This window comes from Athalia rosae, chromosome 3 (genome assembly GCF_917208135.1).
Source record: "Athalia rosae chromosome 3, iyAthRosa1.1, whole genome shotgun sequence".
Classification (NCBI taxonomy): Eukaryota; Metazoa; Arthropoda; class Insecta; order Hymenoptera; family Athaliidae; genus Athalia; species Athalia rosae.
In genome coordinates, this window is record NC_064028.1 from 16,201,031 (window position 1) to 16,219,533 (window position 18,503).

General features: G+C 42.5%; 1 protein-coding gene across 5 annotated transcripts in view; it reads right to left on the reverse strand.

Moving 5' to 3' along the window:
- Positions 1–249: 249 nt before the first annotated feature.
- Positions 250–18,503, reverse strand: part of LOC105683393 — a 105,044-nt gene continuing 86,790 nt past the window's right edge. For all 5 annotated transcript variants that reach the window (XM_048652987.1, XM_048652985.1, XM_048652989.1 and 2 more), the window contains 44 exons: positions 18,105–18,410; positions 17,709–18,026; positions 17,320–17,649; positions 16,939–17,244; positions 16,533–16,862; positions 16,149–16,451; positions 15,788–16,093; positions 15,392–15,709; positions 14,969–15,292; positions 14,584–14,895; positions 14,165–14,497; positions 13,784–14,083; positions 13,403–13,708; positions 12,988–13,305; positions 12,594–12,914; positions 12,195–12,509; positions 11,799–12,119; positions 11,408–11,716; positions 11,010–11,315; positions 10,602–10,931; positions 9,775–10,104; positions 9,343–9,657; positions 8,980–9,252; positions 8,694–8,885; positions 8,258–8,611; positions 7,964–8,176; positions 7,499–7,696; positions 7,232–7,426; positions 6,771–7,139; positions 6,455–6,682; positions 6,149–6,340; positions 5,827–6,039; positions 5,546–5,728; positions 4,879–5,466; positions 3,841–4,791; positions 3,396–3,764; positions 3,066–3,266; positions 2,726–2,974; positions 2,452–2,640; positions 2,136–2,374; positions 1,791–2,061; positions 1,470–1,708; positions 1,188–1,380; positions 250–1,032 (listed from right to left, as the gene is read on the reverse strand). In XM_048652987.1, the coding sequence (XP_048508944.1) occupies positions 794–1,032; positions 1,188–1,380; positions 1,470–1,708; positions 1,791–2,061; positions 2,136–2,374; positions 2,452–2,640; positions 2,726–2,974; positions 3,066–3,266; positions 3,396–3,764; positions 3,841–4,791; positions 4,879–5,466; positions 5,546–5,728; positions 5,827–6,039; positions 6,149–6,340; positions 6,455–6,682; positions 6,771–7,139; positions 7,232–7,426; positions 7,499–7,696; positions 7,964–8,176; positions 8,258–8,611; positions 8,694–8,885; positions 8,980–9,252; positions 9,343–9,657; positions 9,775–10,104; positions 10,602–10,931; positions 11,010–11,315; positions 11,408–11,716; positions 11,799–12,119; positions 12,195–12,509; positions 12,594–12,914; positions 12,988–13,305; positions 13,403–13,708; positions 13,784–14,083; positions 14,165–14,497; positions 14,584–14,895; positions 14,969–15,292; positions 15,392–15,709; positions 15,788–16,093; positions 16,149–16,451; positions 16,533–16,862; positions 16,939–17,244; positions 17,320–17,649; positions 17,709–18,026; positions 18,105–18,410 (13,295 nt within the window). In that variant the 3' untranslated portion in view covers positions 250–793. The remainder of the gene's footprint in view (positions 1,033–1,187; positions 1,381–1,469; positions 1,709–1,790; positions 2,062–2,135; positions 2,375–2,451; positions 2,641–2,725; positions 2,975–3,065; positions 3,267–3,395; positions 3,765–3,840; positions 4,792–4,878; positions 5,467–5,545; positions 5,729–5,826; positions 6,040–6,148; positions 6,341–6,454; positions 6,683–6,770; positions 7,140–7,231; positions 7,427–7,498; positions 7,697–7,963; positions 8,177–8,257; positions 8,612–8,693; positions 8,886–8,979; positions 9,253–9,342; positions 9,658–9,774; positions 10,105–10,601; positions 10,932–11,009; positions 11,316–11,407; positions 11,717–11,798; positions 12,120–12,194; positions 12,510–12,593; positions 12,915–12,987; positions 13,306–13,402; positions 13,709–13,783; positions 14,084–14,164; positions 14,498–14,583; positions 14,896–14,968; positions 15,293–15,391; positions 15,710–15,787; positions 16,094–16,148; positions 16,452–16,532; positions 16,863–16,938; positions 17,245–17,319; positions 17,650–17,708; positions 18,027–18,104; positions 18,411–18,503) is intronic.

Here is an 18,503-nt window from a genome sequence, read left to right on the forward strand (position 1 = left end):
GAGAAACTTTCTCTACATTAATTATAGTCAAAATTGACAGGAGTTTCTCGTTGAGTTGACATTTCATATGATCAACTTTGACTCCAGAAGAGAGTACATAAGGACATCTCAATGGGATACATTTCCAGTTTGATTTTCTCGACGGATGCAATTATCCTCATTATCGAGTTTCATTTGGTATTCTTACGTATTTTGGGCCCAGGAATTCAACTATGCAAGCTCAATTGATTCATAAATTTATAAAATGAGTAGTATTTTATTAGCATTTTATTAGATAAAATGTACAGTCATTTCCACTATAGAAGAATAACAAAAAGCTATATTAGACTAATTCATTTGACTTTACAGTGAATTAAATTCATTATAATATATATTTATATATTTATAATTATAAAACAAATCCTCCATTGGCTGAAGACAAAAAGAATAAAAAGAATAGCACGAAGTAATTCAGAAGAATAGTTTAACAAAAAGCAAACGATTAATATCGTCTACGAAATCATAGATAATGGAATACAAGCCATCACCATATTTATAACGACTACATCCTCTAACTTTTTGAGTGTATAATATAGTTAGAGAAGTATTCAAAATATTTTGAGACCCTCGGAAAAAGTATAAAAATTAGCCATTGGAGGAGATGCGTATTACTATAAAGAAATGCAGTAGTGACCAATAGGAGATATGGTCAATATTGTATTCCGCTAAATAACGCGATCTTCGTTGTTTTTTTCTCTATCAATAATTTCATAAAATTAGGTTAAAATTAAAATAATTAATTATTCTAACAGACTTATGACAAGTGATAGTCTGGGGACGGTTCGGCTACAGATTCTGTAGTGAACAATGGATTAGGGAATTCTGGGGGATGTGGCAGTGGTCCTGCAGTCTTCGGCTGACGACGATACGCCATTAACCAGCAGGACACAGCGATGGCTACCGCGACTAGTGCCAACAGTGCTGTTATCACTAATGAGATTATGAACCCAACCATAGAAACGCAGATGTCCTCTACGCGTTGAGCTGATGGAGCTGAAAAATAAGTAGTAACAAAATAATTTTAATTCTTCTGCTTTTTTCACAATTGGAAAGAAATAATACTGACAGCAGCAATTTCTTTAGTTCTCCACTCTACCCAAATAAAAAATATATATATCTCATTTATATATAAAATATATCTCATTTACCTTCAGCAGGATCGGCTGTATATCTCTCCTCTTTTCTCTCTACCGTAAATATAAGATTTGATTGAATGGTTATTTCCTCTCTGAGTTGGCCTTCAAATCCATCGTCTAGACTGAGCGCAGTATCATTTGGATCGGATATTTCCGCCACATCTCTGCGACGTCTTCCAAATGCGTTGTAGCCTCGACAGTTCACCTGTAACATTCATAAAACAATTCAAAAGGTAGTTAAATCAGAGTCTCAACTTTAACATCAAACTCTAAAAAAATGTGTTCTATCGTTACCGGTTGACATTTTCCAAAGCATACGCGGATGTTACATTGGAATCTTATGTTGTCGCTACTGGGAAACTTGAAGGCATTAAAACTGGCCCATAACGATTGGCTATCGGCATCGTGGACCCATTCACCAAATATCGTTGGATCAGTTGCACAACCGTTTTCATCTGTTACTATGTACTCGTTTTCCATGTTGTCTTCCATAGTCTTAGCTACGCAATTGCGAGCAAAACCACCATATATTGCTGTAAAACGAATTAGAAAAGTTAACATTTGAGCCAGCTAATTCAATAAGCGATACGTTTGAGTAATGAACGAAATACTTACTTGAGGGTTGTACTTCAACTTGCAGCATGAGGTTGTCTCCGATTTCAGCCGAGCTGATTTCATTACCAGTTTGGGTGACGATTTTCATTACACAGGTAGGTGGAGGCCCGGTATTTGCTATTGTACCCGCCGTCGTTAACATCGAAACGTTAAAACCGAGGGTTACAATTTGTTCTCCAGTTTGGTACAAGCACTTTATGTGGTACGCTTGCGCCCTCAAAGTGACAAGCTTAGGGTGCTTTTGAATGATTAGTACGAAACTTGCTTGGCCCTTTAACGCAAAAGTATAAAATTTAGCAACGATTATACAAAAGAGATCAAGCTTTTTAACTTCTATCAACTTACATTCACATGGATCAATCCACAGTTGCCGAATGAAACCTTGAATATTTCGACTCTGGGCATAGTGTCCAAAGGTGTTGAAACGACTCGGTGACATTGCTCGTCCTTACTATGTCCTTTGACGTATACAACTCCATTAAATCCTGGGTCGAGTATTTGTATTCCGACTTGTACTCCGTCAGAAAGACAGTTAACAACCATTTGTGGTTCGGGGAAGTCCGTACGAGCTTTGACCTTATCATCTATAAGAAAAAATGTATTATGAATATATTCCGTCAATCTGCATCTGATTTTTATATGTGATCATTTGTCAACATACTGCAAAGAACATTCGCATCTCCGATGTAGCCATTAATGCAGACGCATATGGCTTGATGTCCTGTCGCATTACACAAGGCGTTTACACCGCACGTCTTTTTGTTACATGGGTTTTGGCACGTTCTTGTTATCTTCTCACAATACCTATCGTCGTCGCAATCCTCATCGCGAATACATTCTGTTATTCCAACTGAAAATAATATTTTTTATTTTCCATGCTATAGGATAACTCCGTTAGCAAAATTATACAATTCTGATGGATGAAGGTTACGCACTTGCTTTGCAGTTTCCGTCTCTATCCAGATAATATCCATGCTCGGTCGGGCACACGCAGCGCCCATATTGGTCCACTATCATTCCTCTGCTAAGATCACATTCGCAATAGCCTTGTGAATTGATAATCATACCGGCTTCCGGTCGGCATGGAATGCAGTATTCGTTTTCATTTTTGGCAAAGTTGGGCTGACAAACACAATTGCCATTCACATCTCGTACTTGACCACGTTCGATTGGACAAATGTTTGCTGAAATAATAGAAGTGGTGGTCAGTTGGAGATGAAGAAAAGTCATGAAAAATTGGATGCAATGTCGATGATAAAGAAAGATATTCAATACCTTTGTCACAGCGAACCACGGCGTTACCCTGATATCCTGGTATACATTCACAAATCATTGTTCTCACCGGGGTTGAATCGAGTACTTTACATTCAGCGTTGATACCACAAGGCTCGATCTTGACACAAGGATTAATACACTCTCCGCTAAAGCACGCTGTCTGCGACGGGCACTCGTAGTCGGATTTACATCTCTCAACAACTGTAAATTGAAGGATATTTACTATCATTCAAAATTCATCTATAACTTACATGGGTCTAGCGATTAAAATCAAAAGAATTCACAAACATATTGCCAGACATTTCTAAATTTGAAGGTCTTCTGACATACCTCGAGAACACCCAGTTTCAGATGTTCCTCTATATCCCGGAGGACATGAGCATTCCACAGCATGATTGTAAACGTTGCAGTCCGTCTGATTGGTACATACATTCAACTCGCACGGGTTTTCACATTTGTTGTTGATACAAGCCTTGTTCGTCGGGCAATCAGTATTGCTTCTGCAGCCCAAAAGAACGCAGGCAACTGTAGGATTGCCACCCAGTCCTGGTGGGCACTCACAGATTCCTCTGTGATTTACACCCTGACATTCGGCTCCTTTTCCACAAGTTGTTATTTCAGGTGAGCACACTGGCACACAACTACGTTGGACACAAGCGTGAGTTCCACTGCATTCATTATCGGATCGGCAACCAACAACTATGGAAAAAGAATCGTTCGTTATATCCACCATTTGCGTAATTCATCGTTGAACGTTATGAGTCGAATTTCTTACCTCTAGCGCACTGAATCTCTGGATTTCCATCATACCCTTCCTCGCAGGAACAGATTGGTTTATGATTAGTAACGCTACATATCGCGTACGCCCCGCAATCACACGGATCTCTACAGACTGCATTAATACACGCCTTGTCGGAAGCACAATCCGTATCTCTGGTACATTCTCCAATTGGTATAATCGGTTTCAACGGTTCGCAAGTACCACTTCCGCTGCTCACATAGCCACTTGGACATACGCAAACCATCGTTCGTACAGGGAATGTTGAAAGAACTCTACATTCGGATGGATCTTGACAAGGCTGAATGACGGGACATGGATCTTGACATTTTTGATTGAGACATGCCTGTCTAGTCGGACAATCGCTATCCTGTTTACATTCCGGTTCCTCTATGGGCTGACAATTAACGTATGGATTACCATTGTACTGCGGAGGGCATCGGCAAATCGGCAAATGATTTTGAACATTGCACTCAGCGAGTGGTGAGCAAGGTCGGTCGCGAAGACACGGATCGATACATTGCATATTGATGCACGCATGATCGTCGGGGCATTCGCTGTTGCTGTAACAACCGATCACCAAGCATCTCTCCGATGAATTTCCGTAATACCCGCTACGGCAGCGGCAATTGGTAACGTGATTAGCTGCGTAGCATTCAGCGTTTGCTGCACATGGACTGGATAACAAACATGGGTTTACGCAGTTGTTATTTACGCAAGACTTGTCATCCGTGCAATCGGAATCTCCTCTGCATTCGACTGAATAGCAAGCAGTATTTGGATCTCCTTGGTATCCTTGTTCACATGAGCAAACCGGTTTATGATTTTTAACGTAGCACGCAGCGTTCTTTCCGCAGTTACAAGGATCGCGGCATTGTCTGTTTATACACGACTCACGTTGACCACAATCATCATCCGTGGTACAGCTAGGAGTGATTCCCAAGACCACTACAAAACATCAATCGAGGAATATTAAATTTATATCGTATACTAGATTCATAACGACACGGAATACAATCATAAAACAACAATTACCTGGTCTACATATTCCATCAGAGTCGGTGATCCATCCTTCAGGACACGTGCAGGTCATAGTTCGTACCGGGGTGGTGTCTAAGACGTCGCATCGAGCATTTTCCAAGCACGGTCTAATGATCGCGCATGGATTCTGACAGGTATCCCTGATGCAGGCCAATTTGCTAGGGCAGTCCACGTCACGAGTGCATTCTGGTGATTCCTGAGAAGGTTGACGTGTCTTCTCGCAATATGAGTACGGATTTCCAGTAGGAAGGTGTTCCGGGCAGCGACATGACGCAGCATGATTCTGCACGTAGCATACGGCGTTCTGGGCACAGGGTGATTCATCGGTGCAAGGATCTATGCATCGCATATTTTGACAAGCGAGGTTCTGAGGGCAATCGAAATCGCTGCTGCACTCTGCTCTCTCGCAAAGTATCTTCGGATTTCCGTAGAATCCTGCTCCACATCGACAGGCTGACCGATGATTGTCACCGTAACACTCAGCGTTTATGGCACAATTGTTCTCAATCAGGCATGGGTTTATACATTGGCTATTGTAGCACGTATCCGTGTAGCCACAATCGCTGTTTGTCTCGCATTCAACTGAAATAGGTCGGGTTTTGTTAGAAGAAGAATTTTGAAATAATTCATTGTATTGAAAAACACTGATATGCTGTCATACCTTTGGTACACCCGAGCTGTGGATTTCCAGAGTATCCTGGAGGACAAGAACACGATGGGTAATGATTGGTGACTGTACATTTGGCATTTGGTCCACAGTTGCAAGGATTTGTGCAAAGACGTTCAACGCAGGCTTCACTGCCGGCGCACTCACTGTGCGATAAACAGCCGAGAATGAGTGCAGCTAAAAAAAAAAAAGAGAGAAAATTCAAGATATTAGTCAACGTCATGAAAATGGCTTCAAATTAATAGCAGAATATTGGTAGAGAAATATATTCTTACGTGGAATGCACTGCGTCCTAGGATCTCCCATATAGTTTATAGGACACTTGCATACTGGGCTGTGGTTATCTACGTGACATAAGGCGTTTTGTCCGCACGGATCACTCACTATGCATGGATTCACGCAGAGCGAGTTTATACATTGCCTATCCCTCGCACATTCATCGTTAGTTGAACACTCTGGTTGACTTTCTGGGCCAGGTTCTCTGCCTTCTGAAATGTCAAATGTTTTTTTTTATTTTCGATTCATTGACAATCAGCATATGATGATCTTAATCGATGACCACAATAGGTTCATAACTTGATGAAAACTCATATTTACCATTCGTGCACTCGTATAATGCATTTCCTGTATATCCAGGAGCGCAGGAGCATTGGGCGTTGTGAGATGTAGATTTACATTGAGCATTGATACCGCATTGAGCCAAACGACAGGCTTCGTGGCATCTGCCATTCGCGCATTTCTCAAAATCACGACACTCTTGATCTGAGTAACATTCGACGTCATTTAGCACTGAAACAAAATTTTTAAATGTATTATTCAAACACTTTTCTTGCAAAAACTTTTGTTTGCTTTATAAATCGAGACACCTTTTCGATAATAAATTTTTTTCAGTCAGTTACTTACCAATTCTTTTGCAATTGCCGTTGTCGTCAGTGATGGTGTCTGGCGGGCACTGGCATATCATTGTGCGCAACGGTAATGTATCCAAGACTCTGCACTGTTGGTCAATGCTACACATGTTTGCAGAAGCGCAAGGATCTTGACACCTGGCATTGATGCATCCTAAGCCCGATGGACATTCACTATCCTCTCTGCACCCTGGTAAACCTTGGTCTGGTCCTGGCGTTGGCCCTGAATTCACAAATTTTATCAATTGATACTCTACGCCTGATTTGCCATATATTCACCAATAATATCCTAATCAAGAAGTTGCGCTTACCTGAACATTCTACGTATGGATTTCCTCTCGTTCCTGGGGCACAAACACATTTCGGTTGATGGTCTCGTGCAAGACAAGTCGCTGTTTCTGCGCAAGTATCTTCGTCGCAAACAGGTCTGCAGACTCTATTCAGCCTGTCACACGCCTCATGATCCGCGCAGTCTTCGTTGTAATGACAAATTCCTGTTATGCAAGCCACCAACGGATTTCCTTGAGTACCCAGTGGACAAGTACACTGAGCTCTGTGAGAGAAAACTCTACATTCCGCACCGCGGCCACAAATTAGTTCATCGCTTGAACAAGGACTGACACAATTGGTATTTCGGCATGTCTTATCCATGGGGCAATCGTTGTCAGTCTTGCACTCAGCTGCGGAATGAAAAATTTCATGTTACTCTTGCACTCCTACGGTTTTGCAAATCTGCGAGTAGAAAGGAATATATCCATTTCGAGATACTCACGTCTGAAGCAGAGAACTTGTGGATCTCCGGCAAATCCTTGCTGGCAGTGGCATGTTGGGTGGTGATTTACTGTGAGGCATTCTGCATTTGACCCGCAAGGATTACCCAAGCACGGATCTTGGCAGCGTTTGTTCAAACATGCCTGGTTCGAAGAGCATTCAGCATCTGACGTGCACTCCGGCAGGATAATTGTTTCTAAAATGTAATCCATGTTTAAAATAAACAATCAATTTGGAGATCTTAAGATATTGATATTTGATAAATCACCTCTGTAACAGTTCAGCATCGGATCACCGATGAACCCTGATGGGCACTGACATGTGTGCCTATGATTTTCAACGTAACATTCAGCGGAAGTCGCACAAGGTCTTGTGGTGCATGGATTCACGCATTGGCGGTTGAGGCAAGCCGTGGTTGGAGCACAATCGGAGTCAGATTTGCAGCCAAGTTCAACAGTTTTTTCAACTGAAAATAGCAAATCAAGTTGAAATTAAAATCGTGTATCGAGAAAAAATTCTAACAGAGATGGTTGCTGAGTGCGTGATTGATGTTGCTTTGTACAGATACAATTAGAATAGATATAGATTTTGTGATTTAAAAATATAATACAGTGTATGCAAATATAATACAGGCATGCGGATATTAGTAATCTGGAACAATATAATTTGGCATTAAATATGGTATGATGAAACTGGCTGAAAAAAATATCTCTTATATCCAAGGCATCATTACCTGGTGAACAGGCAACATTTGCATCACCAATAAAGTTTGGCAAACATTCACAAATCATTGTCCTCATTGGTAGAGTCTCAATTACAGTGCATTTTGTGTTAGTGCCACAAGGTTGTGATTGGGCACAAGGGTCTTTGCAGGTTCCACCAAAGCATGCCATTTTACTGGGACAATCTGCGTCCGTGTAACATTCTGGAGGTGTAGGTATCGATTCTGAAAACGAAAATTTACATCGTTATATTCGTTTCAACAAAAACTTGGAAAGTATGATTAGGAAGAGAATATATTAAATACCTAAGGTACAGGCCCTGTGAGGATCACCGCTGTATCCAGGTGGACATCTACAAGTTGGCTGATGATTGAGAACCGAACATTGGGCAGAGGGTGCACAGTCACAAGGATCTACACATCTTGTGTTACGGCAGGCTAAAAATGAAGCGCAATCGCTGTTTGCGATGCATTCTGGTCTTTCACATTGTTGATAAGCATCTCCGATATATCCTTCGGGACAGTAACAATGTGCTCTGTGATATCCATCAGGACGACACATAGCATATGTTCCGCACTGCGTGACTAGGCAGGTATCGATGCATTCCTTGTTGTAACAAGTCTGACTAAGCGAACATTCGTCATCACTTTGGCATCCAACTGGAAATCATTCGTCATTTTTATTGTAGCTTACAGTTGTTATTAAATAACGGAACGGATGTCACGATTTCAATTTACTTACGTTCGTAACAATTCTGTTGCGGGTTACCAGTGAATCCATCGTTACAGACACAAATAGCTCTGTGCAATTGGACATGACAAGCGCTATTTTGCCCACATGAATTCAAACTGCAGGGGTTCACGCATCTCTGCTCGAGGCAAGCTTTGTCATTCGCGCAGTCTTCATTTCGTGTACATTCGGGTTTTGGTTGATCTAAGGGAATTTATGAATCATGAAATTCAAATTTCCGGTTTACATGATAAAAAAAAAAATGCTCTGATCACGTATTTATATAAGACGACATTACCATCCGTTATGATGGGTATCCTGCATTGAATCTGCGCGTTGCCCACGTAACCACTAGGGCAAGAACATTGGGCTTGGTGATTGATGGTTTGACACAGCGAATTGATACCGCACGCTCCTATGCAAGGATCTCTACATTTCTGCGAATAGCAGGCTCTGTCTCGTGGGCAATCTTGATTGATAACACATTCCGGATATATGCAAACGGCCGCTCCGTTTCTCACCCTGCATTCTCCGTTTGCGTTACATGGAGATGGATTGCACGGATCAATAGCTAAGGTAAACGAAACAATCGTTAATGAACGTTATTCTCGTAGAAAAGGCCCGGAAAATTTTGGTGTGCCAATCGTTGATTTGAACTTACTTTTAGCTTCATGACATTCAACGAATGGATTTCCAACCATTGGTTCGGGGCAGCTACACAGAGGACTGTGATTAACAGCTTTGCAAACCGCTCCGAAACCACAAACATTCCTCAAGCATGGATCGACGCATTTTGTATTTATGCAAGCTCTATCTCCAGGGCAATCGGAACTGAGTACACACTCTGGTCTACAACCACTAACGCTCGTTGGTTCACCGAGAAGACCCGGTGGACAGATGCAGACAACAGTATTTTCGTGGTTCTGGCATATGGCATTCGGCCCACAAGGCGATGGATTGCATGGGTCTCTTCGGTCTGTAAAATTTTTCAATATGACGCAAATGCGAAACTTAGCGACTGTTAGTCGCAGAGACATTCGAATCGGCATTCCACGTCTGATCTCATTTCTCCTGAAAAACATGAATGACTTACCTTGGGCGATAGCTTGACATATTCTGAACGCATCACCGGTGGTTTGCGGTGGACAAGAGCAAACAGGCACGTGGTTCGAGACTCTGCATATCGCACCAATGCCGCAAGTACCTGGGCAAGGATCTCGGCATTTCTTTTGTATGCAGGCTAACGACATCGGACAGTCGCTGTTGATGGAACATTCCGGTCTGCATGCTTCGTACGGGTTACCTCTGTACTCTGGCAGGCATTCGCATATAGCTGAACCGTAACTTTCCCGGCAGTATGCGTTTGCTCCACACGGCGATGGACTGCAAGGCCTTATCGGAGTGATCGGTGTATCTGGTTGAGCTGTAATGAGAAAATTAGACTATTAGCGATCAGTTGAATACGCATGTATTATACAAAAGCTTCTATCAAATTCTAATTAGTAGTTTTGCATAATTGTTAAGTAAAAAACAAAGCTCAAAAGCAATTATATTGTATGTACTAATTGCTAGCGGTTTAGTATCAAACTTGAGATACAAATAAAAAAAAAATTAATACTTCAGCATTGTTATAAGCGGGTACTAACTTATGCAATAACCATGGGAAAATATAAGTGCACAGGGGTTTTATTAGCGTTCATCCCATTTGTATCACGCTGTTGTTTAAACGGTTTTGGGATAATTGATAAACGCCATAAAAGGTAGCTTTGTGGCAGGGGTTGTAAGCGGTTATACTTCTTTGCAGGCAATAATCATAATATCCAAATTTTCGTAACCAAGCACCTTATGAAAGCTTTGTATTTTTTTTTCCAAGCTTTGCAGTGATTGGTAATAACTTTGTTGGCAGAAAAAAAATCTTACATGGCACAATCGAACAAATTGTGAATGGGTCTCCTGTGTATCCTTGGGGACAAGAGCATCTTGGTTGATGCATGGTAACATCACATAACGCATTATTTCCGCATAATCCTATGCAGGGATCGCTACATTTTCTGTTAATACAGACTTGTCGTACGGGGCACTCGTCATTGACAACACATTCGGGTCTACAATTCGGTGGGACTCCCAAGTAAGATGGTATACAGGAACACGAGGGTGTATTGGCGGCAGTTGGCGTGCATTGGGCATTTGGTCCGCAGGGTGATGGGTAACAAGGGTTCTTCGGTTCAGCATCGTAGACAGGTTCTTTTTCTGAGGAAACTTATTATTAGTTTCGTTCGGTTCGGTCACATTTCAACCCGGAGTAATTTTTCGTTTGATGAAACTTACTTATAGCTGTACAATATACGAAGGGATCTCCGGTGTACTTTTCCGGGCAGCTACAGATTGGGTTGTGATTGTGTACGGTACAGAGAGCATACTGGCCGCAAGTATTTGCGCAAGGGTTTTGACATTTTTGGTTTATGCACGCTCTATTTTGCTCGCAATCTGAGCTCACTGAACATTCAGGTCTGCAAGCAGGTGGTACTCCGAAATAGCCAGGTACACATGAGCACGAAGCTTGTTCGGAAAGTTCGCGGCAAATACTGTTTGGTCCGCAAGGCGACGGGTTACAGGGATCTACTCTGTCCATTTCTGTGCACAATTAAAATTTATAACGGATTATGATTGTCCAGTATTTAATGGGTGTGTGATTGCAGTTTTGCATTACTATGAAAATATCTTACTTGGCACGATCTGACAAAATCTGAAGGGATCTCCTTCATAGTTTGGCAGACAACTGCACATTGGTGTATGATTTATGACCGCACACTCTGCATTTTGTCCGCATACGCCAGGGCAAGGGTCGACGCATTTGTTGCGTATGCACGCTTTGTTAAAGGCACAATCTGTGTTCAGGACACACTCTGGACGGCAAGTGTAATACGGGTCACCGAAATATTCGGGCAAACAACTGCATGAACCATTATCGCATCTTGCATTAGATCCACAGGGTGATGGATTGCAAGGGTCTGACGGTGTTGGCGGTCGTATCGCTAAAGTGATAATAATGACAATTGGTGAATATAGCTGCAACATTTATCGCTGAAGGATGTGTTTGTCAAGTTGGGAGCTTACGTGGCATTTTGAAAAGACATCTATTGAATGGATCTCCTTCAAAACCTTCGGGGCAAACGCACATAGGGGTGTGATTGACGACGTTGCATAGCGCTCCTAAACCGCATGAGCCGGGACATGGATCGTTACATTTTTCCCTGATACAAGCTCTGTTACTTGGACATTCAGCACTTATTGTGCATTCGGGATGACAGTTGGGTGGTGAACCGATGTAATTTTGCAAACAAGAACAAGACGGCGTGTCTCCGACCGGTCTACATTCAGAGAACGGCCCACAGGGTGACGGATGGCATGGGTTTGTTCGCGGAATTTCATCGGGTTCTAAAACACAATCATCTTCGGTTATTCTCGAACCATTCAAAATAGAATGACTCGAACAGGATCCTGAAAACTTACGAGGAATGTCGAAGCATCTCACGAATGGGTCACCGGTGTAACCCGAGTTGCAACTGCAAATGGGACTATGATATATGGTTTCACATCTCGCATTAATACCACAAATTCCTGGACACGGATCAACACATTTCTGATTAACACAAGCACGATTCGTCGGACACTCCGAGCTAACTCTACACTCTGGTCTACACGATGGTGGGCTTCCAAGATATTCTGGTAAACAGGTACACACAGACTGCCCGTTTGACACTCTACATTGACTGTTTGGCCCACATGGTGAGGGACTGCAAGGGTCCCTATCGACAGGCCGAATCGCTGTTGAGAGCAAAAAATATAATATTAAATCTCACACATTTGAGGCAATTCCAGAAGGAAAATCGCTTGTGCCTAAGAACTTACTTAAAACGTTACAATAGCGGAATGGATCGCCAGTGTAACCAGCTCGACAAGTACACGATGGTGTGTGATTGATGACTTGGCAATCGGCATTCTGACCGCAAGTTCCTGGACATGGATCTTGACATTTCGAACGAATACAAGCCTTGTCAGATGCACAGTCAGAATTTATGACACATTCCGGTCTGCAACCTTCGTAAGGATTGCCAATATATTCTGCCAAGCATATGCAAGACCCTGCACCGTTCGATTCTTTACACACCGCATTGGAACCGCATGGCGATGGTGAACATGGAGATATTTGATCTTGAGGTATATGTTCGACTGTAGGAAAAAATTTCGTTCAAGTTGTCTGGGCCATTAGAAAAAAAAGGTACACTAAATTCTTGATACTTACTCTTGTGAGGACTACATTGCACGAACGGATCACCAGTGAATCCACTAGCGCAAACACACATTGGAGTATGGCTTATCGCTCGGCATTCGGTATTCACTCCGCAAGAACCGGGACATGGATCTCTACATTTCTGGTTAATACATGCTAGATGACTAGAGCATTCACTGTTACTACTACATTCAGGTCTGCAATTAGGTGGGGTTCCGATAAATTCAACGAGGCAAGAGCAAGAGGGATTATTATTCACGACTTCGCATCTTGCATTCGGTCCACATGGAGATGGTTCACAAGGATTCTTCGGTATTTCCGGTTCTTTGGCTGTAAAAAATCATGTAATAAATTTATTCGATGTCCAAGATGTAGATAGATAATTCATGATGACTTGGATGCAGCAGAATTAAAAAATAATATTTACGTTGTGGGTAGCATCGTACGAACGGATCGCCGATAAGCTGTGACGGGCAACTACAAATAGGATTGTGATTCACAACGACACATTGCGCTGACACACCACAAGTTCCTGGGCACGGGTCGATGCACTTTTGATTATTACAAGCTCTGTTTTGAGCGCAATCGGAACTTATCACACATTCCGGCTTGCACGTAGGTGGTGATCCGATTACACCTGGGATACATGAGCAAACGGCTTGGCCGTTCACTATTTGACAGTGGCTGTTAGGTCCACATGGAGATGGCTGACAAGGATTTCTAGGGATCGGATCTGTTGAAAAAAATCAATGAAAAATCAGTTTTCGTTCTGCGATGTGACATCGGAAATCTGTTTCAAGACACGAACCTTGTAGTGGCGAACATAGTACAAATGCATTTCCGCTCATATTACGAGGACAGCTACACATCGGTAAATGATTAACCACATTACACTCGGCGTTGGTGCCACAGGTACCAGGGCAAGGATCTTTGCACTTGTTACGTATGCATGCTCGATCGCGAGAACAATCATCGTTCAAAACACATTCTGGACGGCATCCCAAGTACGGGTCACCAAAGTATTCAGGTAAACATGTACAGCTACCGTCATTGCACTGTGCATTTGAACCACAGGGTGATGGATAACAGCGGTCGACGGGGTTGTCAACTGTGAAAAGTCAGATTCATAAGAAAATCGAAGTGAAGGACGAAGAAGGAAATTATATCAGGTTTATCGAAGATATCTTACTGGGTGGTGGTGGTTTCGGGTAACAGTTATTAAACGGATCACCCGTGTAACCGTCTGGACAAGTACAAACAGGAATGTGAGAAATAACACTGCATCGAGCTCCAAAGCCACATGAGCCTGGGCATGGGTCACGGCATTTTTCCCTCATGCAAGCTTTGTTACTTGTACAATCAGCATTGATCAAGCATTCTGGTCGGCAATTAGGCGGTTGCCCGATGTAATTGTTTATGCAAGTACAGGATGGGCTATCACCAACGGCCTGGCACATTGCATTAGGCCCACATGGCGAAGGAATGCATGGATTCTTTGGATACTCTTTGTCTGGTGTAATATCTGTTGAAACAAAAATATAAAAACTCATTCGAAACAAACAACTAAGGAAATACACTGTGTGTATTAAAAGCAGAGAGATGAATTACCTTGCATTAGGTAACAATGACTGAATGGATCGCCGGTCAATCCACTTTCGCAACTGCATATGGGACTGTGATTGAGAACTCTGCATTGTGCATTGTGTCCACAAGTACCCGGGCACGGATCTTGACATTTTCTATCTATGCAAGCGAGATGAGATTGACATTCGGAACTAACGACACACTCAGGTCTACAATTCGGAGCACTTCCGATAAATGATGGTAAACATGTGCAAACGGCTTGGCTATTTCTCACTTGACATTGGCTGTTTGGTCCACAAGGAGACGGATTGCATGGATCGCGCTCAACTGTCGGTTCTGTTATGAAAAGTCACAGTGTTAGTTATCTCTCAGAGTGTGTACATTTTAATGAAGTGACTATCGTTAATACCTGGAAGAAGTATGGGGTTGCAATAACTGAATGGATTTCCAGTGTATCCCGAGATGCATGTGCATGAAGGTAAATGTCCGACAACTTGGCATTGTGCGTTTCTACCACATGTCCCTGGGCAAGGATCTTGACACTTGGATCTGATACATGCAAGACTGGGCACACAGTCTGAATTGATAGTACATTCTGGTCGGCAGCCTTCATATGGATTTCCAATATATTCCGCTAAGCACATACAAGAACCAGCACCGTTTTGTTCTTTGCAAATTGCGTTCGTTCCACAAGGAGATGGAACACACGGTGTTGGTGGAGTAACTGGTTCAGCTAGTAGTAAATAAAACGAAATTGGGTAAAATATCGAATTGATAGAATTTTTTTCTCCCTCAAAACAAAAGCACCGAGTACATCGACACATTAACTTACCTTGCTTTATAATACATTGGGTGAAAGGATCGCCAGTATACCCGACGGTACAAACACACATTGGTGTATGACTGACTACGCGACACTCTGCGTTAGCACCGCAGGATCCCGGACAAGGATCCTTACACCTCTGATTGATACATGCCAAGTTATTAGAACAATCGTTATTGCTTATGCACTCTGGTCTGCAATTTGGTGGTGTTCCGATAAAGTCCGACAAACAGGAACAAGATGGTGAATCATTGTTCACTTGACAGAGGGCATTAGGGCCACAAGGTGATGGTTGACATGGATTTTTCGGTTCATCGTAGACGTCGGCTGATGAAAAGATTGATAAATTAGATATCGTTTACCACTTGAGATACATCGTTGTTCATGGAGTCAAAAAGTACGTACGCATTGGAGTGCATCTTATGAATGGATCACCGGTATAACTAGGTGGACAGCTACAAATCGGATTGTGATAAACTACTTGACAACGAGCCGAAACTCCGCATGTTCCCGGGCAAGGATCTTTGCATTTCTGATTAATGCAAGCCTCGTTTTGATCGCAATCAGAATTGATGACACATTCTGGTCGACAAGCTGGCGGGTTGCCGATGAACCCAATAACGCAAGTGCATACGGCTTGATCGTTAATTTCCTGGCAACGACTATTCGGACCACATGGTGACGGATTGCATGGATGTTGAATTTCTGGTGCTGTAACAATGAATGTCAGTGATCTGTCTCACGGTATATTGATTTACAAACATACCTTTGACTGGTGAACAAAGAATGAAAGCGTTTCCAGTTGTTCCACTGCTACAACTGCACATTGGAACGTGATTTACGACTGCACACTCGGCATTTTGACCACAAACTCCAGGGCAAGGGTCGACGCATTTGTTGCGAATACACGCTTTGTCAAAAGTACATTCGTTATTTTGTACGCATTCTGGGCGGCATGCATAGTAAGGATCTCCGCGGTATTCCGTTAAGCAAGTACAAGTTCCATTTGAGCACTGTGCGTTTGATCCACAGGGCGAAGGATTGCAGAGATCCAACGGAGTGTCTAAGGCTTTTGATAAGAGAGAATGGTTTAAATTCGAATCCTAACTGGACAAAAAGTCAAGCTATATCACATGAATATATCACTTACGAGGTGATGGTTTCGGGAAACAATAATCGAAAGGATCTCCAGTATATCCTTCAGGGCAAGTACATGTTGGAGTGTGATTGATGACGTTGCATTGTGCACTTATTCCACAAGATCCAGGACATGGGTCCCTACACCTTTCTCTCATACATGCTTTGTTACTAACACATTCGGAATTGATTGTACACTCTGGTCTACAGTTTGGAGGTGAACCAATATAATTTTGCAAACATGTGCAGGACGGCAGATTACCGACAGCTTGACACATAGAATAAGGTCCACAAGGTGACGGTGCGCATGGATATCTATCCTCTGGAGGTGACGGTGTCCCGACTGCAATAATACAATTTTTTATGTCAATCACAGAGCTTTAAATATCCGAAATATCCGCCAATTAGTCAATACTTACCAGGGATTTCAAAGCATCTTACAAATGGATCGCCAGTGTATCTTTGATTACAACTGCAAATAGGACTATGATTGATCGTATCGCACCGCGCATTTTGCCCGCAGATTCCTGGACATGGGTCAACACATTTTTGATTAACGCAAGCACGGTTCGATTGACATTCAGAACTAACGACACACTCCGGTCTACATGATGGTGGACTTCCCAAGTAAGTCGGCAAGCATGAGCAAGTAGCCTGGCCGTTAACTTCACGGCATTGACTATTTGGTCCGCAAGGTGAAGGATTGCACGGATCACTAGGCTGATCTATAAATTAATTTAAATATTATACCTTTGTTGATAAAAAATTCTCTATTGATTCGCAATGTAGCGATCACTCACTTTCTACGATTACGACGTTGCAATAACGGAACGGATCTCCGGTATAACCAGACTGGCAGGTGCAGGATGGTAAGTGGTTGATTACTTGGCACAAAGCATTTTGTCCACAAGTTCCTGGGCATGGGTTTTGACATTTCGATCTGATACAAGCTCTGTCAGATGTGCAATCAGAGTTGATCACACATTCTGGGCGACAACCTTCGTATGGGTTTCCAATATAATCTTGCAAACATGTACAAGATCCTGCTCCATTTGCTTCACGACACACCGCATTAGACCCACATGGAGATGGTACACACGGCGTTGGTTTCTCCTCAACAGTTGGCTCATCTACAATTATAAATCACATGTCAAAAATGTTCATTTATTATGGACCTTGCGTCACTTACATTGCTTTTGAATGCACTGCGTAAACGGATCCCCAGTAAAACCTATTGCACAGACACACATAGGCGTATGACTTATTACTCTGCAATCAGCATCAGCTCCACATGATCCTGGACAAGGATCTCTACACTTTTGATTGATGCAAGCTAAGTGTGTTGAGCATTCGCTATTACTGACACATTCTGGTCTACACTGTGGTGGAGATCCAGTGAACTCTGGCAGACACGAGCACGAAGGTGAGTCATTTATTACTTGACACTGAGCATTCGGACCACATGGGGATGGTCGACATGGGTCTATCGGAGGTTCCGGATCTTTTTCTGTAGGAAATTATTCAGATTGTAGCTCGATAATGTATCTATGATCATGCAATGAATTTTAAAAAATCAGTAACTCACGTATCAAAGTACATCTAACAAATGGATCGCCAGTTAGGTCTGGTGGACAACTGCATATTGGATTGTGATTTACGACATTGCAAATAGCTCTCATTCCACAAGTGCCTGGACAAGGATCTATGCATTTTTGGTTACTGCATGCCTTGTTTGGTGCACAATCAGAACTAAGAATACATTCCGGTCTACAACTTGGTGGACTACCCATGTAACCAGGAATACAAGAGCAAACGGCTTGTCCGTTAATTCGGCGACACTGACTGTTTGACCCACACGGTGATGGATTGCAGGGGTCAGATTGAGTTGGTACTGTTTTGAAATATGAATATTGTGATCAGTAATTGGAAACAAGATTTGCTGATTTGAGGATCTAAAATGTGGTTAATTGATCGATATTATTCA